The sequence below is a fragment of the Lepidochelys kempii genome, chromosome 8 (genome assembly GCF_965140285.1).
Source record: "Lepidochelys kempii isolate rLepKem1 chromosome 8, rLepKem1.hap1, whole genome shotgun sequence".
Classification (NCBI taxonomy): Eukaryota; Metazoa; Chordata; order Testudines; family Cheloniidae; genus Lepidochelys; species Lepidochelys kempii.
The window spans coordinates 48,668,515-48,680,762 of NC_136387.1; the positions used below are offsets into that span (position 1 = coordinate 48,668,515).

The 12,248-nt window shown below is 46.5% G+C and overlaps 2 protein-coding genes across 5 annotated transcripts in view; one reads left to right on the top strand and one right to left on the bottom strand.

Moving 5' to 3' along the window:
* The window catches only part of ANKRD45 (ankyrin repeat domain 45), a 28,310-nt gene that overhangs the window by 7,335 nt on the left and 8,727 nt on the right, over positions 1-12,248 (bottom strand). For 2 of the 4 annotated variants that reach the window (XM_073356395.2, XM_073356394.2), the window contains exons 3-6: positions 9,816-10,115; positions 8,870-9,037; positions 2,638-2,732; positions 1,089-1,227 (exon numbers count right to left, since the gene is read on the bottom strand). In XM_073356395.2, coding sequence (XP_073212496.2) covers positions 1,089-1,227; positions 2,638-2,732; positions 8,870-9,037; positions 9,816-10,115 — 702 coding nt within the window. Of the gene's footprint in view, positions 1-993; positions 1,228-2,637; positions 2,733-8,869; positions 9,038-9,815; positions 10,116-12,248 lie in introns of those variants that run through there. The other 2 variants (XM_078854050.1, XM_073356396.2) reach the window with 1 other exon arrangement.
* On the top strand, positions 3,928-8,125 carry TEX50 (testis expressed 50). Its single transcript, XM_073356398.2, has 2 exons — positions 3,928-4,254; positions 7,574-8,125. The coding sequence occupies exons 1-2, from the start codon at positions 3,928-3,930 to the stop codon at positions 7,841-7,843; spliced, it is 597 nt and encodes a 198-aa protein (XP_073212499.1). The 3' UTR covers positions 7,844-8,125.

Genomic DNA, 12,248 nt, shown 5'->3' on the forward strand with positions numbered 1-12,248 from the left:
TAACAAAGTCTTTGTCTGGGAATTTCCTTTGGTGTCTAAGGGGAGGTCCAGCACAGCTGGCACATGCAGAGCGACTGCCTTAGAGCTTGCAGGGTCTCTTCCCCATCACTTGCTTCCTTGCCCCTTCAGCTTTACAGTCCTCTCTGGCTTCATTCTCATGACAGCAGATGGCTGGGAAAAGACTAGCCAGGAAGCGGGGACTGAGTGGGAAGATTAGGGCAGTCCAGGGATTCAGATATTGAGGAAAGCAGAGCCTGTGGCCTGGGCTGGAGAGCAGGGGTTTGGATAGAGGAGAGAAGGGGGGAGTGGGAGCACTTAGGGAGGGCTCTGGTCGGAGGCAGTGATGAGTTTGGAGGTGCTGGCCCTAGGGTTTTATGTGGCTCCAAGATCAGGATTTGGGTGGCAGGGGTCAAAAGGCTGGGTGACTGTGGGAAGCTGGCGGGGAGTGGGAGGGCGTCTGAGCCAGGGATAATCAGGGATGGGATACGTTTGAGCAAGGAAATCCAGGATTTCCCGGCAGTGGGAGGAAAAGAGCCCCCTGCATCCTTAGGAGGTTCCCTGGCCTCTGGCGTGTCCTTCTCACATTCCTAACTCAACAGTGAATAACTCTTCAGATCCATTCCTCCCCGTCTCAGGTTTCCATCTCTCCACCCGCATTCCCTTATGGCACCTGTCTGCCTGGAGTCTATGCACCTTCTGTACATACAAGGATGGAGGTGTTCATCCCTCCCTCCCTGCCCTCCAGTCAGCAGGGGTGGAGACCAGCACAAAGCTACCCTAAAGGACCAGAGAATGGGGCCCATAATCTTTCCGCCACCGCACTCCCTCAGGTAGTCTTGTCCTAGAAATATCATATACTATGTTGTGTAGGGCAACACATGTATACCATTTTAATTGATATGGTCACTCAAGAGCCCACCCTGTATTCAGTGGCTATGACTATTTGAATTTCTTTTTCAGTAATTTACTAATGTCCATTAATTATTATTATTATTATGTATTTATCATTATTACATATAGATATTGAAAATCATATAACAGATTCATCCTGCCCATAAGGCTATGGGCTCTGTAGCCCCAATACTCACGGGGCGTGGCCAGCTTTGTGAAGATGGGAAGCATGATATCTTCCAGCTGCTGCTTCTGATCCAGAAAGTCTTGTCTGGTGGGCTCCTTGGTGTTCTCAAGCCAGTCAGATTTTACACGACAGGCGCTGAGAGACATGTTCTGTAGAAGAGACAAGGGACATTAACCTTTAGAAGGTGAACTCCGGAAATCAATTACAGTATATACTTGTTCATTAGCCAGTTCGTTTGTAAGCCGACCCCCAAGATGGATAGGTAAAAATAGTAAAATCTGTATTACTCTTTCATAAGCCGACCCTATATTTCAGGGTTTGGCTCCTGGCCCATCAGGGTAACCCACTGGTGGATCGGGACGTTTTGTTTACCTGGAGTGTTCACAGGTATGGAGCCGCTCAGCTCCCTGTGGCCGTGGTTCACCGTTCCCAGCCAATGGCGGTGAACTGCGGCCACAGGGAACTGAGGGTCTCCATGCCTGCAGACACTCCAGGTAAACAAAACTACAATGTATTAGATATTCAATTCAATGATTTCATAGAGTTTAAAATCATCAAATTTTGGTGTAGACCTGTTTATAAGCCGACCCCAGCTTTTTGATGCGTCACTTTTCTTTACCAAAAATATTCGGCTTATGAACGAATATATATGGTACTTCATTTTAGATTATGTTACGAGTGGCCCCTCTCAACCAATCAGAAGGCCAGGTAGCAACCCAGGGTCAAACTGCCTGTGCGATTTCTTACATGCCTGCCTCTGCCAGCCACAAAAGAGAGGATGCAACATTGGCCTTGAATTAAATCTGGTCTCTCCTGTTAGGAGTTACAAATAAGGCACATTGATTAAGTTTGTATCAGTTAATTGAAGAGAGAGGTATGGTGTAGTGATCAGGTCACAGGACTGGGAGCCAGGAGCTCCCAAGATATCATCCAGAACCGGACGGTCACTCTTGCTGTGCCTCTGGGCTCAGGAGAACTGAGCGCAACTCTCTTCAGAGCCCATAAACACTGTTGGGCTACAGGAGATGCTGCAAAGCAACACGAGGTGCCAAGCGATCCAGCACTAAGAGTGCAGTGAAAGGGCTAGAGCAGGAGGGAGGAGCACAGTCTCCCGTCTCCCTGTGTAACCTTGGAATAACCACTTCACCTCTCCACGGGTCGCTTTCCCCATCTGTAAATGGGGATAACGCTCACCTCACGCAGGACCTATAAGGCTTCATTCATAAGTGCAAAGCATTTGGGCTCAGATCCTCAAAGGGATTTAGGTGTCCAACTCCCATTGAAATCCATGGGAGTTAGACACCCAAATACCTTTGGGATCTGAGCCTTTGTGTTTATCCAGCACCTTCTCCAGCAGGATAACAAAGTACTACCATTCATACGCTGATCTGCTCCCCATTGCAAGCACTGCTGAGTGTAGTCTCCACCCCTTTGGCTGGGGAAGCCTTTCTGCAAAGGGCGGTGTGAGCAGAAAACATATCCCCACATGGAATCAAGAAGGCAGTTCTAAAGTTTACTGCAAATAGGTCGATTCTCCTGATAAGAGCTCTGCATTGTACCTTGTCTTCCTTGTTCAGCCTTCCCTGCACCTTTTCTGGGTCTGCAATCGTTGCCTGGATGTGGGCGATGAACGTCCGCAGAGCCTGCTTAGCTTCTGCGAAACAGGACACACGTGAGGTTAGTCATGGGGAAGTACTCACAGAACGAGGCAGGGGCTTATAGAGAGACAGACTGCTACACAAAAGGAACCAGCCTTGTGTCCCATGTTGATCCAGACTGCTTTAAGGCTATTTAGGTACTAATTATTTGCCCTTCCTTGGAAGCCCTTGGGGTTTATAAATATTAACGAATGGAGCCTCACCACACTCCCGGGAGGTAGATAAGTCTATTGTCCCATTTTACAGATTGGGAAACAAGGCACAACAGGACAGATCCTCAGCTGGTGTAAATCACTGCCTTCAATGCCAATTTATGCCAGCTAAGGATCTAGAAATGATGGGCCTGTTCCTGTGAGGTGGTGGGTGCCCCTAGCTCTCCTGGACTTCAGGGGAAGTCCCAAGAGCTCAGCCTCCCACAGGGTCACACCTACATTAAGGGTGTAAACCTGAGGGGTCAGTCACTGGCAAACCTGCGCATCTTCGAAAGAGCACAACGCCGAGCACTGCCCTGACCAAGTCGTTGGGGGGCCAGACGGTGAACCCCTGACTCATAACAGAGCAGTTACTCACACAAGGAGCTGTGACTCCAGTAAGACTTGTTGTGTGCACATGGGTTCTCATGTTACCTAATTCCATAGTTATAACTGGCTGGACTAGCACAGCATCCTTGGCAAGTCAAACATCTGTATTAATAATAGTTTGCACTTCATAGCTCCTTTCACCTGAGGGATTTCAAAGCACTGTACAAAACGGGTCAATATTATCTCCATTTTACAAACGGGGAACTGAGTCACAGAGCGGCTAAATCAGTTGCAGAGCTGGGATTAGAAGTCAGTCTTTCTAACTCCCCCTTCCCCACTCTCGCTGCTAGACCATGTTAGGCTGCTTATATCTTTAACTCCGTACGGTGCCCCCTGAGAAAAGCTTTGAGATCTTTATGACATCACAATACCTTTCTTGAAAGCAAACGCCACTGGCTGATGATGTCACCAGCCGACAACTTCTCTGGCACTCAGGACTGGAGCTTGGTCCCAAGCCACGAAACGCCAGGGTGGAGGATTTCATTTGCTTAAAATCCATCCAAGGCACTACAGTATGAACTTTAAAGACTATTTGCTGCTGGATCTCTGGCTGCAGTTGGTACATGCTGACAATCAAGTCACTGGAGACCTTTCCTCTTAAAAAAAGACCATGTTCGTCCGAGGCGCCTCCCTAGTCTTTCCTGTCTGGATTGTCGTCTTGTTCCAAGACAGCCTCTGCCTTTGTGATCGCCCAAGCTGGGTCAGAGTTGGATGGGAAATTCTTCCAGAGGATCTGGAGCAACTGCAGCTTGGAACTTCGCTTCAATCTAACTGCCTGCCCTACCCTCTGGACCAACTATCTCACTGCTTTACTCACCTGGAAATAGCCAAAGGATGCTTGGAGGTTCTGTGTGCCAGCTGCAAAGTTATACTTTTCCTCCTAGGGGGCTTATGTGTACACTGTCTTTGGAGCAAATTGAGAAGACCGCAGAAGAAGGTGAGTGATGTAAATGAGCAAGGTAGGAATGATGCTGGTTAGATTAGAGCATGGGACTGGAAATTGACTAACTCTGCTACTGACTCACTGGGTGGCCTTGAGCAAGTCACTTAAGCCTAACTTTTCAAATGTGTCTGCTAATTTTGGGTGCCTCCATTTTGAGGCGCCATTGAAGACACCAAGGCCAAGAGGTTCAGAAATAGAAGCCTAAAGCTAAGTCCATGTTTGGACACTCTGAAAGTGGCCTGATTGTCAAAAATACCAAGCACTCAAGATCTCCCATTGATGGTACCCATCTCTCCAGGGGCTCTGCTGTGTGCTTGGCACTTTGGGAAGTCAGACCACTTATTTAGGTGTTGAAATATCCTGTGTTGGCCAGAGGGCCAGGGACGGTTGTCAGCTGTCGAGTTTTGTGCCATGATACAACTAGAGGCTATGAACAGCTAGAGTCAAAGCACTTAAATGTGGGAAATAGCAACCAGCCTAGGATAGCACCCACCACTTTGGCTTGGATCATCCCTGAGCCTTGTGTCCCATTTCCTGGGGGAGGTGGGAGTCCTCTGGATATGGCCAGAGGTCTAGGGAAAGCCCACCCTTATGCTATCACTATTATTTGTATTAGAGTAGCACTTATGGACACCAGTAAAGGATCAGGGTCCCAGGGTGCTAGGTGCTGTACAGACAGTAGTAAAACAAAAATAGTTTAATGTGGATAAATGTAAAGTAATACACACTGGAAAAAATAACCCCAACTTTACATACAATATGATGGCGGCTAATTTACCTATAACTAATCAGGAGAAAGATCTTGGAGTCATCATGGATACTTCTCTGAAGACGTCCATGCAGTGTGCAGCGGCAGTCAAAAAAGCAAACAAGATGTTAGGAATCATTAAAAAAAGGGATAGAGAATAAGATGGAGAATATCTTATTGCCCTTATATAAATCCATGGTATGCCCACATCTTGAATACTGCATACAGATGTGGTCCCCTCATCTCAAAAAAGATATACTGGCATTAGAAAAGGTTCAGAAAAAGGGAACTAAAATCATTAGGGGTTTGGAATGGGCCCCATATGAGAAGAGATTAAAGAGGCTAGGACTTTTCAGCTTGGAAAAGAGGAGACTAAGGGCGGATATGATAGAGGTATACAAAATCATGAGTGGTGTAGAGAAAGTGAATAAGGAAAAGTTATTTACTTGTTCCCATAATATAAGAACTAGGGGCCACCAAATGAAATTCATGGGCAGTAGGTTTAAAACAAATAAAAGGAAGTTCTTCTTCACACAGCACACAGTCAACCTGTGGAACTCCTTGCCTGAGGAGGTTGTGAAGGCAAGGACTATAACAGGGTTTAAAAGAGAGGTGGATAAATTCATGGAGGTTAAGTCCATTAATGGCTATTAGCCAGGATGGGTAAGGAATGGTGTTGCTAGCCTCTGTTTGTCAGAGGGTGAGATGGATGGCAGGAGAGAGATCACTTGATCATTACCTGTTAGGTTCACTCCCTCTGGGGCACCTGGCATTGGCCACTGTCAGTAGACAGGATACTGGGCTGGATGGACCTTTGGTCTGACCAAGTATGGCTGTTCTTATGTTCTTACTTCCCTGCCCCAGAGAGTTTACCGTGTTGGTTAGTGAAGAGGTTCTCAACCTTTCTCTTTCTGAGGCCTCCCAAAATGCTATAAAAATTCCACAGCCCACCTGTGCCACAACAACTGTTTTTCTGCATATAAAAGCCAAGGCCAGCGTTAAGGGGTAACAAGAAGGACAACTGCCCGGGGCCCTACGCCACAGGGGGCACCATGAAGCTAAGTTGCTCAGGCTTTGGCTTCAGCCCCGGGTGGTAGGGCTCAGGGCCCCAGGCTGCAGTCCTGCATGGTGGGGGTTTGGCTTTCTGCCCCCCACATCTTGAAACCTGCCCATCCCCAGGGGACCCCTGGTTGAGAACCACTGGATTAGGGTTACTGAATGGTGCTCTCTGAATCCGAAGAGGTAAGGAAAGGAACAGAGAAGAGATGATATGGGTAACACTCCAAATGGTTGGTGATCACCAAACAGTCAATGCCTGGGGCCTTGCTGCTGCAAACACTTAATTAATCCAAGTACAAGGATTTCCTCCGGCTTGCCCGCATGGCAGGGCTGCCGCCTGTACTCAAACCACGCAGTGCCCTCAGTGAGGCAACATACTTGCACATGGACTTTCAGTTGGAGTCAGATCTTGGGGCAGGTCCTCCAAGTATTTTGGCTCCCAACTTCCACTGAAATCAATAGAAATTAGGAACCTAGATACCTTTGAGGACCTGGACCCTGGTGCTTTTGGGGCAGAGCGCTGTATGTCATTGGGACTATTCACAAAGCAAGGTGCAGCTCAGTGTAAGTGCATCAGGAAGTGGCCCTTACAGCTCACCTGCTCAAACCGATGAAGAGTTTTGCCATTGACTTCAGCAGGCCCAGGATTAGACCCTTCGTCAGCAGTCTCTAGAAGATGCTTAAGAAACTTGACTTGTTGATCATTTAAAATGCTCTGGCTCCCTCTTCAGCACCGTTCCAAGAAGCTTGAAACCTCTCCATGAACCATCAAAGAGGAAAGGGCTGATTTTAAAGGGACAGGTCAACTGGGCCTCATCATTTTAAACTGAATTGCTATTCTGAAGACTGAATCTAATGGCAAAGGACTCCGTAGCATGGGTTCACTCAAGAATTTCTCTCATGCACCATGAACATAACATAGGAACAGCCAGACTGACTCAGACTTCCTGTTTCTGGCTAAACCAGACACTTGCGAGGAAGGTGCAAGAAACCTCCTGTAGGCAGATGTGGAGGTGATCTGCCCCCAGGAAGGTCTCATCCTAGACCCCTAAGAGTTAGAGATTGATTTAAGCCCTAGAATGGGCAATGGAGACATTTGAAAGTACTGTAACAGCTAGGGTAGAACCCAGTGGGAGCCTTAGCAGGTGGATGGGAGGATAAGTCTGAAGTTTTCTTATAACGACTTGCAGAGAGTAAATCTCTGGAGAACAACAGACTGGATCAGATCCCCAGGCTGCTGTAAACCAGCATACCTCCATTGAAGTCCATGGATCAGATCCCCTGCTCGGGTAACGAAGAACAGTTCTGCTCAATTCTATGGGCCAGATCCCCAGGCTGATGTAAATCAGCGTCACTCCACTGACGTCGGTGGAGGTGACTTACACCAGCTGAAGATCTGGCCTGCGGTCTCTTGAATTAGTAAGTAAGAAATAAAGCCAGGCTGATGGCTTTTGGCTCTCGATGAAAAGAATTACTGTCACAATGTCATCTGCTCTGTCTTTCCAGGTGTCCGTGGAGACCTCTTCCGTTTCTGTCACGACAGAATTTCATGCTGAGTGCACCTGCAACGTCGACAAAATGCTCTGCAGGCTGGTAGCAAACACGTCTATCATGATGAAATACCTGAAGTACGTATGCCACCATCATAGGAAAGAAGCCAGGCACCGGAAGTTAAGTAAGAAGAGGAAGGAAGAAGAAATTAAGGATGAAGAGATCTTCCCTATTTGTCCGTACAGCCACAGCTCCAGCATGGATACTGTGATGCAGGAAGTATAAGCGAAAGGACTCCTCCTCAGACAACAATCATATTTTCGTGCTCTAATAATTGTGTATACATATTCTTTGCTAAGATATTGCAAAGGCAGGAGAGTGGGGAGGTCAAGGACTGAGCCAATCTGAAGTCGATGGCTGTTTGTTTGAATGTTTATCTAATGATGACAGTTTGAGAGTTGAACACTGTCGATGTTCCCATGGACAAGGTGGGGAAGCAGGAGGGGAGAAAGAGGGACTATTAAAAAAAGTCTTTCAGAAGCATGGTGACAGCGGTTTGAATTTGGAACGTCAGTAAAATAACATTGTACTGGGCAGAAAGAAGCCCCAGTTCTCTCCTGTGATCCAGCTGCTTTGAGCCACTCCCTCAATGCAAGGCAGCTGGAAAGCTGCCTTATTCCAGCTAGTTGGGGACTCCTCTAGCCAAAGATGAATCCCCATATGGCATGGAACCAGAATAAGCACTGTACACCATCTCCTCCAGCACAGTGGGCATGGCCAAGGAACAGGGGGCATGACTGGAGAGCCACTGTGTCCAGCTACCCCTGGCTGCTAGAATGGCCCCTTAGAACTGCAGCTGCTGGGTCACACCAGGGGCCAAACTGCTCCCTGACCACTCTGCGTGTCAGGGAGCTGCATGGACAGGGTAAACCAGCTTTGTCCCTTTTCCTCTGGTCCTGCACTGAGCATCACTTGGCAGGATCAGAGAACCTCAGCCTGATGCTTTATGTTTCTGCTATCCAGGACTTTCTTTAGGGCATGGGCAGCTACCAAGGGTCCACCTACAGAGTTACTGGTGCAGATCTCACCATAGGAGCTGCATTTGTTGTTGGATCAATCACCTTACAGGTCAAGCCTAGAGTAGTATTTAAAATTCACTTGACCTACAGACATGGGGGTCAAATCTTCAGCTGGTATAAATCAGCATAGCTTCATTCACTCCAGTGGAGCTCTGATGGACTTTCACCAGCTGAGGCTCTAACCCATGGTGATCACAACCTCCCCTGTGTAGTTGGGCGTTACCAGTCTCACCTGCCCAGTCCAGGAATTCGACGCAGTCTGTCTGTCCATAACGGTCGGCTATATCTCGGGCCTTTTCACCCCGGAAGGTCATTGCTAGAATATCAGCTTCCAGTTCTACCAGAGTTTTCAAAGTCTCCAGCTGGCCCCAGGCCGCAGCACAGTGGAGGAGTGTGTAACCTGTGGCATGATAGAGAAGTCATCAGAACCAAAGGGAGAGGTATCTTGCTGGGGGTCAAATACCAGCTAATAATACTTTGCATTTTCAGAGCTACTTTCTTCCCAAAGTGCTAAGTACACGTGAAACCCCCCTGTAATGCAGCTGCCACTGGAGGGGAGGTCAGCAACTAACCAGTGCTGCACAGCAGAGTCGGGGGCGGTAGGGGGGGAGAAAACTGTGGCCAAGGGCAATCCTCAGACAAAATGTACAGGGAAGGAGCCAGCCATGGAGGGGAGGGGAAAGGCACGTGAAGTCTGGAATCAGTGGTACGACAGAGGAAAGGGAAGTTTTGCGGCAAGAGGGTTAGAGAATTTAGGTTGCAGGAAGTGAGAGATGACCAAGCAGCTGGGACAACAGAACAGGAAGATCAATTTCTAACAGTGGAGTGTTACAGGAAGGGAACAGAGGAGAGGTCAGGATGGGGGGGGGTGAGTGAACTTGGAGAGGAGGTGAGTATAAAGCCACGTGGGGATCTCGGGTCAGATCCAAAGCCTAGTGAAGTCAATGGAAAGGATACCATTACCTCAGTGATGCTTGGATCAAGCTTCACAGAGGCAGAGTGGAGGGTGGAAGGAGTAAGTGAATGTGAATTCAGAGAAGTCAGGCTAAGCTTGAAGGAGCAGAAGGGCTGATCCTGCACCAATGAAGTCAATGCATTGGCTTGGATGGGGACTGGGTCAGGGCCGGAGTGAGCAGGTATGGGGCCTAATCCGTTGCCCGCTGCTGTCAGCAGCATACCTCTGGCTGTTTTATCCTTCATGACCACTCCGTATTTTGCCAGTGCTCTGATGACTGCACTCTGTCCAGCCATGCTGGTTGCATACAGTAGGTCTCTCCCTATGATGTCCTTTTCCATGAGAAGTTGCATGGCCTTTTCACCATCAGGGTCTTCTGGGTCAGCAAAAATCTGCTGCACACCCTCCACATCTCCAGTGAGAGCAGGCCTCAGGAGAGGGTTAGAATACTCTGGCTCCTTAGGCTCCCCTGTATCTGCTGGCTGTGTTGCTTCTCCTAGCTCCATTGTCTCTAGAGCAGTGTCTGCCAAAAAAGGAGAAACAGTATGGAATCCTTTAAAGCAGCTGATTGGTTTTGTGGTTTGCCCATATATATATTCACCAGGATTGTAACCTGGGTCTTTTCCAAAATAGAATGGGGCACATCCAATATTCACCAATGACGCTCCCTGATATGAATGTATTATTTTTATTTACAGTGTGGCCAGCTTTCATTATTTTATCATTGGTCTTGTGATTTTTCTTAAAGCCCCAGCTGTTGGAACCATGATATTACATGAGAATCTCAGCTTTCATTTAAAAAACAAAGTACACTTCGTCCCTCATGGCTGCAGAGTACAGCTGGAAAATGTCAACCCTAATGGCTTAAACCCCAGAGGGGCAAATACCAAGAACCTAACGTTTACTTTTTTTTCTTTTTTAATCTCATGATTTTAAAGCCAGGTTTGTGATGTGTGTGTGTCAGGCTCATGAGTTTTGAACTTTGGGGTTGGCGATACAGTGTTACCAATGCACATGCCAGTTTTGCAGAATGTAGTGTTTAAAAGAGCTTGCCACCTAACTCAGGCAGAGTAGATCAAATTAACTAGCAACCAATTAAGTGCAGATCATTGTGATAAATTAAGACAGATTTCCATGAGTTTATACATCAGGCAGAGCTTGGTATGAGCAAGACAATGAACTTTCTTTGAACTTAGTAGCCCTTACATAAAGTATTCAAATGTAATTTTTTCTGCCCAGTGTCAATTTATTTCCATTACTGTATATTCATCCCATTACTGGCTCCCCCTGCTGGTTAAAATGAAAAAATAGCAATTCATGGTTTTACCTTTTACTAACTGGGCTGCTGGAGAAGGATAATTATTTTGGTATTCAGAGTAGCAGCCGTGTTAGTCTCTATCCGCAAAAAGAAAAGGAGTACTTGTGGCACTTTAGAGACTAACAAATTTATTTGAGCATAAGCTTTCGTGAGCTACAGCTCACTTCATCGGATGCATACCTGCATGCACCCAATGAAGTGAGCTGTAGCTCACAAAAGCTTATGCTCAAATAAATTTGTTAGTCTCTAAGATGCCACAAGTACTCCATTTCATATTTTGGTATTGAAAATCATGGGCTCCTATTCTCTTGCAGCTGCTGGGGAGTCTGCACAGACTAATTATTAGAATGGACCAGTGAAAGTTGGGATTGCTGGGTTCTAGACCTTGCTTTGTCACTTATTAGCAATGGGCTTGCTCCATCACCCACTGAAATCAGTGGAAAAACTCCCATTGATATCAGTAGACGTTGTATGAGGCCTTGTGTGACCTCAGAAAAAGTCACATAACTTCTCCATGTGTTGGTTTCACCACTGGTAAATTGGGGATAATAATGTAAACTTGCAAGGTTGTTGTGAGGCTATTAATTACAGCCCTAGGAAGCTAGCAACAGTGATATTGATTGGGGGACAGGGACATACTTTTTAATCCCATGAAACTGGGCACACACTGTTTTTTGTGTATATATATGGACTGTCAATTAATTGCAGTTAACACAAGCGATTAACACAAAACAAATTAAATTAAAAAATAGTTATGATTAATCACAGTTTTAATCACAGTTTTAATCACACTGTTAATAATGGAATACCTATTTAAATGCATTATAAATATTTTGGATGTTTGTCTACATTTTCAAATATTTTGATTTCAATTACAACACGAAATACAAAATATACAGTGCTCACTTTATATTATTTTTTATTACAAGTATTTGCACAGTAAAATAAAAAGGATCCAAAGCAGTGCAGACTAATGCACCTTCATTTGCATCATCTGAGTCAGATGCCACCAACAGAAATTAACACATTTTTTTTAATCATCAGCATGAAAGCATGTCCTCTGGTACGGAGGTCCAAGCATGAAGGGTCATACACAGGGCCGGTGCAAGGATATTTTGCGCCCTAGGCGAAACTTCCACCTTGCGCGCCCCCCCCCTTCCCCCTTCCCTCGTACTGCTTCACTACGGTACAAAGTGGCAATGACAATATCAATATGACTAATTTCAACAACCTACACACGCATATTCGCACATAAACATATACACTCAAATACTTAACATACACACACAATTGACACAAAGTATTAGCGAAATGATGCAGCAGCACTTGCCAGAGTCT

Excerpts from the sequence above, each read along its gene's own strand:
- TEX50 (XM_073356398.2), top strand. The coding sequence starts at position 3,928 with ATGTTCGTCCGAGGCGCCTCCCTAGTCTTTCCTGTCTGGATTGTCGTC. Across the intron at positions 4,255-7,573 it reads TGAGAAGACCGCAGAAGAAG|GTGTCCGTGGAGACCTCTTC; the intron begins GTGAGTGATGTA and ends CTGTCTTTCCAG.